General features: G+C 48.2%; 1 protein-coding gene across 1 annotated transcript in view; it reads right to left on the bottom strand.

Moving 5' to 3' along the window:
* MAGT1 (magnesium transporter 1) overlaps positions 1–13,270 on the bottom strand; it is a 36,353-nt gene that overhangs the window by 11,077 nt on the left and 12,006 nt on the right. Inside the window, exons 5-8 of the mRNA XM_015426442.1 lie at positions 11,102–11,242; positions 10,058–10,147; positions 7,245–7,308; positions 5,142–5,216 (exon numbers count right to left, since the gene is read on the bottom strand). Of these exons, the coding sequence (XP_015281928.1) occupies positions 5,142–5,216; positions 7,245–7,308; positions 10,058–10,147; positions 11,102–11,242 (370 nt within the window). The remainder of the gene's footprint in view (positions 1–5,141; positions 5,217–7,244; positions 7,309–10,057; positions 10,148–11,101; positions 11,243–13,270) is intronic.

The raw sequence follows: 13,270 nt of genomic DNA on the forward strand, positions 1-13,270 counted from the left end.
ACCAAATAACATGTGACGTCCCATGTTGGTACGAGAGTTCTTCCGGACATCTAGGGTGTAATGCCTTATGAACGTATTAGGCGTAGCCCACATAGCGGCTCTGCAAATGTCCATTAAGGGAACTCCCTGGAGGAAGGCAGTTGAGGCTGCAACAGCTCGGGTTGAATCTCTGATAGGGCCAGGCAATGGCTGCTTAGCGATAAGGTAGCAGAGGCAGATGAGACCTACAATCCACCTTGAAAAACGCTGAGCCGTGATTCGCGTTCCCAGCCTTGCTGGTGCATAGGAGACGAACAGTTGACAGTCACGTCTCGTTGGGCTGGTTCTGTTTAGGTAGAACAGAAGCGCACGTTTCGTGTCCAAAGTGTGTAACACCCTGTCCTCTGGGGATGTCGAAGCAGGGAAGAAATCCGGGAGGAAGACCTCTGCCTGTAGGTGAAATTCTGACACTAGCTTTGGCAGGAACGAGATGTCAGGTACAAGGTGGACGTCGTCTGGCAAAAATGACAAGTAAGGAGTGTCATGTCTGAAAGCCAGTATTTCTCCAACTCCCCTTGCTGACGTGACAGCCACCAGAAAGGCTGTTTTCCAGGACAGAAATGTCATGTCGCAAGTTGCGAGCGGCTCAAAGGGTTTCCTGGTGAGTTGGCGAAGGACCAGGGGAAGGTCCCAGCGGATGACAGGACTTTTGATGGGAGGGTAAAGGTGTAACAGTCCCTTCAAAAAACGTTTAGAAAGGGGAGGCGAGAACAGTGTGCATCCTTCAACTTGAACATGGTAGGCCGAAAGTGCAGCCAAATAAACCTTTAACGAGGAATGTGACAGTCCCGAGTCAGCGAGAGACAGGAGGAATTCAAAAACCTTCTCGAGGCCTGCGGAGATGGCTCGAGGGACAGCCTCACCCAAGGAGGAACAAAACCTTAGCCACTTGTAATGATACGACTTTTGCATAATGGGCTTTCTGGAGTTTAGCAAGACATTTGCTATGCGGGAGGAAAAGCTGTTGACGCCACTCTCCAGGCGTCAACTTCATTCGTGGCACATCGTGGTATAGGAGAGGGGACTCGGTTAGGAACAGGTCTTGTGCCGGGGAAAATTGGTGGTAGACCCCCGCTGACAGATCGAAGATGGCTGAGAACCATGGTTGCCTCGACCACCACGGGGTTATGAGGACGCAGTCCGCTCTGTCGCTGATGATCTTGCGGACCACTCTCAGAAGCAGAGGCAGTGGAGGGAAGAGGTAGAGAAATCCTCTGGACCACAGGTAGAGGAAACCGTCCCCCAGAGACTGTGGGTCCCTGCCACGTCGGCTGCAGAACAGAGGGCACTTTTTGTTCACCCTGGTGGTGAAAACATCTATCTAGGGGAACCCCCACTTGCGGAAGAGTGGAAGAAGGTAAGTTGGATTCATTTCCCACTCGTGCAGCCTGTCCTGCCCAACTCAGGTGGTCCACCTGCACATTTATGTGCCTTGGGATGTGCATGATGACTATGAAGATGTTGTGGGCGATACAGAGATCCCATAACTGGAGGGCGAGGTCGCAGAGGCATTGGGAGACGGTGCCCCCTTGCTTGTTCACATAGCTGAGGGCAGTAGTATTGTCCGTGAGGACCGTGACACACTTCCCCTTGATCAGGGGCAGGAAACTGTTGACAGCGAACTGTATCGCAAGCAGTTCCAGGAAATTGATGTGCCGATTCCGTTTCTGTGTGTCCCATCTGCCTCCGACACAATGTCATATCATGTAGGCGCCCCAGCCCGAGAGGCATCTGTAGTCAGGTTAATTTGGGGTGATGGAAGATGGAAGGGTACTCCCTGGAAAAGGTTGGAAGGGGTGGTCCACCAAAGTAAAGAGTCCCGTACTTTGACAGGCGGGGATAGGTGGGTTGAGTGTGTGTCTCGCTCTGGATTGAAACTGCGGATAAACCAGAGTTGCAGGTGGCGCATTCTCAACTTGGCAAAAACCAGGACTGATATAGTAGCAGCCATGAGGCCGAATAGCCTTGTATTTGGAAGGCCGTCACTGAAGGCCAGGTACGCATGACAGTGGCTAGATTGATGTCGGCGGCTCTGTTTTGTGGCAGGTAGGCTGTGCAATTTGTGGAGTCCAGTAGCGCACCGATGTAGTGTATTTTCTGGACCGGTTGAAGTTGAGACTTCTCCAGATTTACTTGCAGACCCAGGTTTCCCAGGAGTCTCGTTGATGTTTGAGACTAGGGCGTCCCTGGAAGTTGCCGCCAAGAGCCAATCGTCTATGTATGGGTAGATGGAGATACCCTTGAGACGGAGGAAGGCCGCGACCACTACCACTGTCTTTGTGAAGACTCTTGGTGCACTTGAAAGGCCAAATGGCAGGGCTGCATATTGGTAGTGATGCTGACCAATTGCGAAGCGTAGGTATTGGCGGTGGGACGGGTGGATGGTGAGGTGGAAGTACGCGTCTTGGAGGTCGAGGGTGGCCATCCAGACGTTCTTCTGGAGAAGTGGCAGAATCTGGACCAAGGACACCATGTGGAAGCGGTGGTAGCTCACAAAGCAGCTTAGCGCCCGTAGATCTAAGATTGGTCGAACGCCTCCATCCCGCTTTGGAACGGTGAGATAGTGGGAATAGAATCCCCTGCCCTGTAGATGCAGTGGCACCGGCTCGATAGCTCCCTCCTGAAGAAGGACGGACACTTCTTCCAGAAGGGCTGGAGAAGGGGGTGTGGAGACGAAGATGAGGTAATGGGGTTCTGAATGAATTCTATGTGGTAACCCTGGGTCAAGATGGACAGCACCCATTCATCTGTGGTGATGAGGTGCCCAAGTTTGGAGGAAGGGGGTTAGACGGGTTGGATGTGACTGGAAGACATGGCAGTCAAAAACCCTGCTTGGCGGACTTTGCCTGCTTACTGCGGGAAGACTGTTGTCCCGATCCAAATCTAGGTTTCTGAAATGTGGGCTTCTGGCATCCAGAGGATGTACGTGGCCTCCATTGCCAGTCAGGAAATTGACGGTTTGGGTGCGTTTTTGTCAGGGTCTAGACCAGGGATGAGGTCAATATTGCTGCCTCGTGGATGAAGAAACGCCCAGAGCACGAGAAGCTTTTATGCTTTTATCCACATCTTGTAATACGGTGTCTGTAGTACTATTAAATAGACCAAGGTCATCGAAGGAGAAGTCCTCTACGTATGACCTAGTATCTGGCTGTAGATTGGTGTTACGTAGCCAGGAATGTCTTCGTAGAGCTATGGCTGAAGCCATTGTCCTTGAGCAGGTGTCTAGGGCATGTTTAGAGGTATTAATTTGTTGTTTTGCCAGCACCATGCCCTCCTTTTGGATGATGCGGGCTGCCTGACGCTTGTCTTCTGGAAGGTTTGCCAGAAGCTCGGAAAGCCTCTCCCACAAAGTGTATCGGTATCTGTAGGAAGTTAAACTGTCAGATGGAGATATAGGTTGGTCGTTGGCAACTGCCTGGTTAGGAGACGACTGGTCAGGGGAGCTGTCCATATCTGAAGCCCCTGTATCAGAATCCTCATCCACAGAGTCAGAGGAATCGGGCTCTGGTAATTGTACCGGAGTGGTTTTGATCTGACTGATTGGATCTGTTGACAGTGAGATGGGGGACTGGGAGGACGATATTGATCCAGTCGATGTCGAGGAGGGTCATCAGATGGATGATCCGGAGGACGGGAGAGAGATGCTGAGGGGCTCCATCTATGGGGTGACCATGATCTGTGGGCAGAGTAACGATCCCAATCAGAGTAACCTGCTGGAGTCAACCACGGCATGGATGCGGGTGGATAAGCCCCATAGAGATAACACAGTTGGCGGTGATCCCAGGAGAGGGGGGGGGCAGGAAGACTCGTGGGGATCTACTCCTAGAGCGGGAGCGTCTGGAAGACAGCGTAGGATCTCGTCTCCGTGAGTGGCCCCTAGTAGCCCGATCATCGATATCGAAGGGCCGATCCTCGGCAAACAGACGGGGAGGATGACGTTGAGTGTTTGGGGGGATCTGTTGATGCCGACCTAGATCGATATCGGCATGGAACTCCGAGACCGTCGATGTCGATGACTGATCAGAGGGAGAGCGGTCCGTGCCCAAGGAACAACTGAGGATCTCGACATTATCGATGTCGGAGAAAGGACGCATATTGACCAGCGTGTCGTGGTCTAGCTGGTGTATCGGAGAGTCTATCAGCTGGATGGTTGGTATCGGTGGAGCGACTGTAGCCTCCGATACAGATACTGCCGTTGGAGCGGGGGGCACCTTAGGGGCATTACCCGGTGCAGGACCTGTGACTTTTCCAGACTTTGCCGCCTTTAGGGCCTTAGAGGAGCCCTTTTTGGCTGACTTGTGCTCTTTACTCGACGGGAGTAGATGCCGAAGAGTGTGGCATCGGTGCCGAATGCTTCGATGTCGACTGGACAATGTCAGACGAGGACTTTGATACCGGAGCCGTCGATGTCGATGGCCTTAGCGGTACTTCTGGATCTATGGCAGAAGCTGGATTTAGCACTGATTCCAGTAATGCCACACGGAGACGCGCCGCTCGGTTTTCCCTAGTTTGATTTGAAAACTTGGCGCAGTGTCGACAGGACTCCGGCCGGTGTGTCTCACCAAGACAAAAAATGCAAAGGGTGTGGCCATCAGGTGGAGCTTACTGCCGCAACCCTTGCAATGATTGAAAAAGCCCCACTTCTTCTCCATAAAATAAACAAATAGAGAAGAAAAAGAGGTGGCCCCCCCCGAAGGCCAAAAAACTTCCCCCTCAACTAAACAAAGTCCTATTTTTTTAAAAAAAGAAAACAACAAATAAATCAAGGTAAAAGCGAAAAACAAAGAAAACTGAAGAGAAATCGGAAGAGCCTCTGAGGAAAAATAGCTACCGATTAGACTGAAAGGAAGGTGCTTCCAGCATGGTGGAAAGAAAGGAACTGGCGGGATGCCCACGCCCACCCCTCTGGGCATGCGTGGTGGGGTTCCTGCGCATGCCTGAAGTCTGGGCGCAAAAATCTGTTAAGAGCTTGCTACAATGCCGATCAATCCAGCGCAGGCGCACTGTATCCCATGGGTGTGAAGCACGGAGACCACGTCGAAGATCCGGTCAGATCCAGCACTGGCAAAGTAAGTAGACGCTGGCATCAAACTGGTACTTACTTTTTCTTTTCCCCACTTCTATGTCAGAGGTAGCAGCTTCATGCAAAAGCACCATACCAAGTGTCACACCAGCATCTGAAAAAAAGCTGCTTAAGGCTAAAACACTGGAAGTCAATCTGAGCACACTAAACAAGAAGACACTGGCTCTCCAGTCCTTACGGCACAGGCCAGCTAGGAAGGGTGACGACTTTTGTTCTAGCTGAGAGTTTAAGGGGATTATAACACCCAGAAACTTAGCAGAATTGTCATTCAGAATGGAAAGACTTAAACGTCGTCATATTTATCATCAGATTAGAAAAAAGAGACAGACTGGAGCTTATAAGGCATGACATGTAACTTCTAAGGCTAACTTCAGCAAAGACACACGTATCTGCTTTGGCGATGACTCCCTTTAAATGTGTGAGCCTTGGGCATAACAGGCCGGATGGGGAGGAGCTGTGGCTCAGCAGGGAAACATCTGCTGGGCGTGCAGAAGGTCCCAGGCTCAGTCCCTGGCAGCATCTCCAGTTAAAGAGGATCAGGCAGTAGCTGATGTGAAAGACCTCCACCTGAGACCCTGGAGAGCTGCTGCCAGTCTGAGTCGACAAGACTGAGGCTGAAATAACCAAGGGTCTAATTCAATATAAGGTAGAGCTTTGTGCGTTTAGGTTCCATCCCTCCAACAAGCCCACAAAGCAGCTCAGCTCTTGCAGTAACGGCTGCAACACAAGAACAAAGTTTGAGTCTAGGGGCATCTCTAAGACCAACAAAGTTTAATTCCAGGTGTAAGCTTTTGTGTAGGTGCACATGAAAGCTTATGCCCAGAATTAAACTTTGTGGGTCTTAAAGGTGCCCCTGGACTCAAATTTGTTCTTTTGCTTCAAACCAGCAAGGCGACCCACCTGAATACAGTTGCCACACAAAACTGGGATGACTCCGTAGCCTCAGCTTCGGGACAGTGGGGCTCAGTCCCAACGGCACAACCTGCTGCCACTCCCTCGCCCTGGTGCCCCTCTTTGCACTGGCCTCAGGCGTCCCGCCAGGCTGCCATGCCACAAACTGTTAATTTGTACAAAAGGCATGGCATAGCCTTCCTAGCCAAAAAATGACAGATTTGAGAACCATGAATTCCCCACCTCATACAGCCCCCCTATTTTTAAAAAATATGGGTAATATAGGTCAGTACTGTTAACTGTAACAGATGGGCTGTAAGTCGGGTTGCCAACTCTGGGTTCAGAAATACCTGGAGACTTGAGGATAGAGCCCGGGAGGGGAGGGGTTTAGGGAGGGGAGAGGCCTTGGCAGGGCATAACGCCAGGCAGCCCACCTTCCAAAGCAGCCGTTTTCTCCATAAGAAGTGCAATAAACGTTTCAAAACTCTCTAGCCCCTACCTGGAGCGAGGCAACTCTAGCTGCAAGGACTATCGGAGTCTTCCATATAGACTCAGTGAACTAAGAACAGCCCTACATGAAATATCAGATACTCTAAGGAGCATAGGAGGAAGTCAAAATTAAATGTGCCAGCTTTGTGCCAGCATTCTCAGTTGGACTACAGAAAAGGAGGAAGGGCCCAGGTCCAGACTTTCCAAACTTCCACATTTTCAAAGCAATGCAAGGGGTTTTTTTTCAGCTTCTGCTAATCGATCAAGCAAAGCTTAGTTTTTATTTTTATGCAATTAAAGACTGAGAACGTTGGAGGAGGAGGCGGAAAGAAAATTGCCAAGGGGAAGAACACAGCACAAAACACTGTGGTAAATGTATCAATGCCCTTCCCCAGTTTCCAGTCACCAGCGCAAGCAGTAAAAAGATCTAGGAGATTCATCCTTGCAACAGAATCTTGGCAAGGCTTTGTGAGATAGTGTGGACGAGTGGTTACACTATCAGACTAGGATCTGGGAGACCCAGGTTTGAATCCCCCCTCTGCCATGGAAGCTTGCTGGGTGAACTTGGGCCAGTCACACACTTTCAGCCTATCCTACCTCACAGGGTTGTTGTGAGGATAAAATGGAGGAGAGGAGAATGATGTAAGCTGCTTTGGGTCTCCACTGAGGATAAAGGTAGGGTGTAAATGAAACAGATAAATAAAATGTTATAGCTGGGCGTGATTTTTATCAGTAAGGATACTAAACAAAAGAACAATGTGAGTTTCAGCAACAAACTGCGCTTGACTGCTTCCGTGGATATAGTTCTGCAAAACATGCAAAAAAGTTATGCAGATGTGATCATTTTTCTTTTACAGCATAACATCTCTAAAGCACATTACTACACATCCACCCAGGTGCTAGCAGCCAGGTTTAGCCAATTGCAACCGATTTTTATACTCATAAAGGTTTCCTTTTACTTCTAATGACAGAACAGCCTTCACAGTTTGTACAGTGTTGTAAAATAGTAACACTTTAGATTTAATCATATAACTGTCTCAATCTGCCCACCATCACCAGTTTTCCCTCTAAGCTGAGTTGGTGTGAGCTAGCTCACAGTCTTTTAGCCTCCGGCTCACACATTTTCGTCTTCGCTCAGGAAGGATGGCTCCAGAGCAAAATAATTTATGCAGCAGCCAAATTGCTTGCTCCCAACTTTAATGCCAGTAGCTCACAAACTAGGATTTTTGCTCACAAGACTCCACTCCACACACTTTGTCTTGTTCAGTTTTTGTCAGATTGTTCACAGCTATACTCCTATTTTGAATTGTTTTCAAACAACCTCTAAAAAGAGGGACACAATTAAAGTCCTCTTGTATCCAGGAGCATCATCTTTTTCAGGTATGACACTACCTGGTTTGTAAAGCCACTGATTTAACAGCCCACCTCTTACAAGAGCTACTAGCCAGGAGTATATTAAAACACTGTGGGTCTAGTTCTGCAGGGGAACCATGTGTGGCACAGGCCTCACATCCCTGACACTGCCTGAACTCGTCACCATCTCAAAGCGCTCTCTGCCAGGCCTGCCACAGGCCTCCCCCCCCCCCCCCAACAGCATGAAGAGAAGCATCTTCAGTGGCTGCTTTGGCAGACATGGATCTCCTTCCCCTAGAAGCAGAGCTTCAGTGCCTTCCAGAAGCAGTGCAGGATGACCTTGTTTGACTGAGCTTCCAAAAGTCAAGTGAACGGGTATTAGAGGTTCAGTGTGCGGATTCTGATCTGGGAGAACCGGGTCTGATTCCCCACTCCTCCTCTACTTGCACCTGCTGATGTGACCTTCGGCAAGCCACAGTTCTGACAAGAACTGACCTTGAAAGAGTAGTTCTCTCAGAGCTCTCTCAGCCCCACCTACTTCACAGGGTGTCTGTTGTAGGGAGGGGAAGAAAAAGGAGTTTGTAAGCCCCTCTGAGACTCCGAGTGAAGGGCGGGGTATAAATGCAATCTCTTCTTCTTCTTTAGTTTTGTACATCAAGTTCATAGCAGCCAATGTTTATTGTTTTAGAAATAGGTTCTGTCCAAAACACAAATATGTTCCTCCACATGAGCCTGCTCACCTCCAGAGCTGGAGGGGAAGTCTTTAAAGCTGTGGACCCCGCCCAGCCCCTCTCACAGACTTTCCTTGCAGGCCTTTCTGGGTAGAAGATGCAAAACTGGGGAAGAAGAAAGGCTGGCTTCTCTCTCCCTCACCCTCCTTCTCTGAAGAAGGGAGGAATGACTCACAAAAGCTCCTCCCCTGCCACAAATTTTGTTAGTCTTTAAGGCATTCCGGGCCTCTTGCTCTTTTCTACTGCTACAGACAGACTGACACGGCTCCCCACGTTGATCTTTACCCTCATTTTCGTTTCTTCCCCCACCCCATGTTTTCTGCTTGGGAGAGAAGACTGAGCTGGGCTTAAGAAATGTTCTGAAATGCTAATGAGAGATTTGACTGCTGGCCCCGCCATCTGCTGGGTGAGCCTTAACCTGTGTAAGGCTCCTCCTTGCAAGAGGCACAAGCCGAAGGCCAAAGGAGTCTCAGAGTGGCCTACAAACTCCTTTCCCTTCCCCACAACAGACACCCTGTGAGGTAGGTGCGGCTGAGAGAGCTCTGACAGAAACTGCTCTTTTTCAAGAACAGCTTTTATCAGAACTACGGCTTGCCCAAGGTAATCCAGCTAGGTGCAAGTGGAGGAGTGGGGAATCAAACCCGGTTCTCCCAGATTAGAGTCCGCACACTTAACCACGACACCAAACTGCTCCTCTATTCTCTTTCCAGCTCCTGAAAGAAGATGCTGCACAGCCTTAGAAAAAAATTAAGCCTGGAGACACAGATGATTGCCGTGTTTAAACGGGGACAAACCCCACCCATTTATGTCAGCACACGCAAGAGGCGTTTGGCATGGAGGAAGGGGCCGTGTTCTTTCTGCCAGAAGCTGAAGCCAGAGAGGGGTGCAGGGGGAGCAGCCGCTGGGCTGGAAGCGGACAGCAGGCTCACTCTGCCCTCCCCCAGCCTGCTGAGTTGCAAAAACGGCCACTGTTGGAGCTTTAGCACTTTAGCTGGAGTGGGGGTGGGAAAGAGTTTCAGAGTTTAAGGTTTCATTATTATTTTTTCTTAGCATACTTTGTACATTGCCTTGAGTACTTTACAGAAAAGGTTAGTAGTAGTGGCACTGCCACATGAGCACCATTTATTTTAAAAAGAATCACCTGGGACAGCTTCTCACAAGACACTGCTCCTTAATCACTGGAGAATCATGCCAGGAATCCAAGGAACAGCTAACGACTGAAATAAAAGAAGAGTCTTGTGGCACCTTAAAGACCAAACAACTTGATGCTTTGTTCATAAAATCCAATCTCAATCTTCACCACATTTAAAGAACTGGGCTCTAGTCCACAAAGCACATAAGCTGGAAAAGAACATGCTGGCAGTCGTTACGGTGCCACAACACCCCTGTTTATTCTGGCTGCAACAGGAGGACTTGGCTACCACTCTGGAACGACGTCCCACAGAGCTTCTTTACTGTTCTAAAGACTTACCACTTGACCATTATGAGGATTCTTATGAGCGTATGGGGGTCCTCTGATGTGATTCCACATCTGGCCTGATGTCATCGCTAGAACAAAACACTGGAAACCAACAAATTATGAAGCAGTGAATATGAACGAATGTGGCACAGAACCAGACAGCCTTGAAGCAAAACTGACTGACAACAGCTGACTTCAAAACAATGCCAGCTATAAGATTCATTCACAAAATTTGTACTCCATCTGTTCTGCCCCCCCCCACTCCCCATAGCTACTGAAGTGGCTAACAGTTGAAGCAAGCATCATAAAAGCACATCATGAGAATGATTAAAACAGCAACTAAGTATATATTAAAAACACAGGACAGGAAGGAGGAATCAAGGAAGGAAGGAAACAAGTCTTCAACCACTGGTGGAAAGCAGTGGCAGAAAAGGACAGGTGACTATCCGGAGGGGGGAGGAGAGCGCCAACTTTGGTGCCACAACCAAGAAGGCCATCAGTTTCATAAGCCTTTTTTCAAAAGTTATACCTTTTAGAGATATTTTCAGCTTGTGTTCCAAATGAGTTTAAAATGAATGAACAAGCCTGTTTACCACAGTTCACATTATACTGAATCTATCACATATTACAGAATCCCGTGACACAGCCAGAAGAATCCTGTCTACAGGTGGATGCCAACATTGATCATAAACAGCCCAGGCTCACCCGATCTCATCAGATCTCGGAAGCTAAGCACAGCGTCAGCCCTGGTTAGTATCTGGACGGGAGACCACCAAGGAAGCCCAGGGCTGCTACGCAGAGGCAGGCAAGGGCAAACCCACCTCTGAACGTCTCTTCCCTTAAAACCCCACGAAGGGGGTCGCTGTAAATCCACTATGACTTGACAGCAAAATAAATAAATAAGTAAATAAACACAATCCCACCTTTTTTTTTGCATCCAATTGAAGAAGTAATTGCACCTCTCAGTGTTTCCGCAAGGTAAGAACACCCAAAAGGGAGTGCAGCAGTTTTATTGCCTGTTAAAGTTATGAGAGTTTTTGAAGTTGGTCCGCTTACCAATGCAACAAAAGACCAGCCTGTTTTATTATACAGAAAATCCAGGTTGCTTCTCCTCAAGTAAACCAGGCCTCCGATCACAGCCAGCAGCAGGCCCAACATCAAGGGTCCGGCGTAGTTGGGAGGCCTTATCACACGGATCTGAAACAGCCCAACAGAGTTCACAAATTAAAGTGACTTCCACCCTTCTGCCTCCAAGTGCTCTTGATCAGAGAGGAGGAAGATATGGAGGATGCGGAAGCATCAACAGGATAGAAAAGCACATACATGCATCAAAATGCAATCATGGTTTGTTTTTGTTCCTTCCACATCTCCAAAATTTCTAAACTTTTTACGTCTCTAGCCAGCCTACAAAGATGCCAACACCAAGCATGGCTGCTGAAAGTAGGACTGGAGGTTCCTAGAGGAGTGTTATGTATGGGTGGTGAAAAGTGAGAGAACTTTTATCCTTGTCCCAACGTACTAGAATTTGTGGGTGCCCAATAAAGCTGATGAACGCCAGACTGAAGTCAAGCAAAGTAACTTCTTCTCACAACATGCAGATTGTGGGACTCACTGCCTCACACATAACGGAGAACTAGATAAATTCATGATAGGACAGATTCATCACTGGATACTAGCCACGAGGGCTAAGTGGAACCTCCATGTTCGCAGGCAGAGTCTCACTGAATATTGATTGCTGGTAGGTCATCAGAGGTGGGAGGGCATGGTCTCTGTGCCTCCTGTTCATGGGTCTTCTAGGACATCTGGATGGCGTGAGAAACAGGAAGCTGGACTGATCAAGCTGCAACCCCTCCCCCACCCCCGCCCTACATGCTTAAAAAGATGTGTTGGGGCATGAAAGAAGAGTCTGTAGCAGTTCTAAAAAGATCTGTAAACAAGGATTCTTTAAAAAGAAAAATGCCACAGTTAATGCCTGAGTGACCCTAGGAGAGGAGGCTTACCAGGCAGTGTTCTGCGTCGTCTCAGGGTACTCCTGCCTACGTTCACTTAGGCCTACAAAGCTTAGCACTGAAAACTGGCTTGGGGGTTGAGCACCTCTGGGCTCTGGAATGATTTACTGAAGCATGGCCTCTCTGGAGAAGAGGACAGCAGAGAAGCCAGGGGAAATTATGTTTTCTGAAGGAGAAATGTACATTTTGATAGCTCAACATTTTACAAGTGACAGTGTCCCAAGGATAAAAAAAACAACACATAGCACAAAAATCACTCGTCGTGTTATCACACGACATCCTAAAAGCAGCTGTTCATGTCCTTTGTGGCCTTTAAAAAGTCTCAACCAGCCTCAGAAGATGGGCGAAGTCAGTCTGCCCTTAACCCTCCCCTCGGCCTTTTTCCTTATAACACCATTTACTGAACCACTTCCTAGCAGTTACCAGTAGAAGACGCTTTGAAAGACATTCAGATTAACATTACTACAAGTGGAGTTGCACGCATGCGCTGAGGAAGCCGGTTGCTTGTCCGACCTCTCCTTAGAATAATTAACTTAAAAGCTCAAAAAGAACGTGTTTAGACCGTCCTCAAGGTCAACTAAAAGAAGAAATCAACGTAGGAACATCTGGTGAACACAAGGAATTCCACTCTGAAGCTTCAGAGGGTAAGATAGCAATTATTTATTACTGCATTAGGGAGGTAACGCCCAGGCCAAACTTCCAGCCCTTATCTACTTCACCGGAAAATAGCTGTTATTATGGCAAAAAAATTTAAAGAGATTTCAGAGCAGATAGCAGCATTCCAGAACATGATGATGGCTTCTCAGGAGCAGATAAAAATGAAATTAAGACAATAAAAGACGCAGTGTCAGAACTAGCAGTCGAGATTAAAGAAACAAAAATCACCGGAAAATAGCTGTTATTATGGCAAAAAATTTGAAAGAGGTCTCAGAACAGATAGCAGCATTCCAGAACTTAATGATGGCTTCTCAGGAGCAGATAAAAACTGAAATTAAGACAATAAAAGACGCAGTGTCAGAACTAGCAGTCGAGATTAAAGAAACAAAACAGAGGTCAATTGCAGCTTTTGAACTTGCTACAAAAAACAGAGGATTAATCAGTTAAATACCCAACTTACGGAGTTATCAGACAGGAACAGACGAGCAAACCTCATATTTGCAGGGATCTCAGAAGAAATAAATAATAAGCTCCTGGAAGAAACTCTTAGAGCATGGAT

Source organism: Gekko japonicus, unplaced genomic scaffold (assembly GCF_001447785.1).
Source record: "Gekko japonicus isolate JY-2015 unplaced genomic scaffold, Gekko_japonicus_V1.1 scaffold984, whole genome shotgun sequence".
Taxonomy (NCBI): domain Eukaryota; kingdom Metazoa; phylum Chordata; class Lepidosauria; order Squamata; family Gekkonidae; genus Gekko; species Gekko japonicus.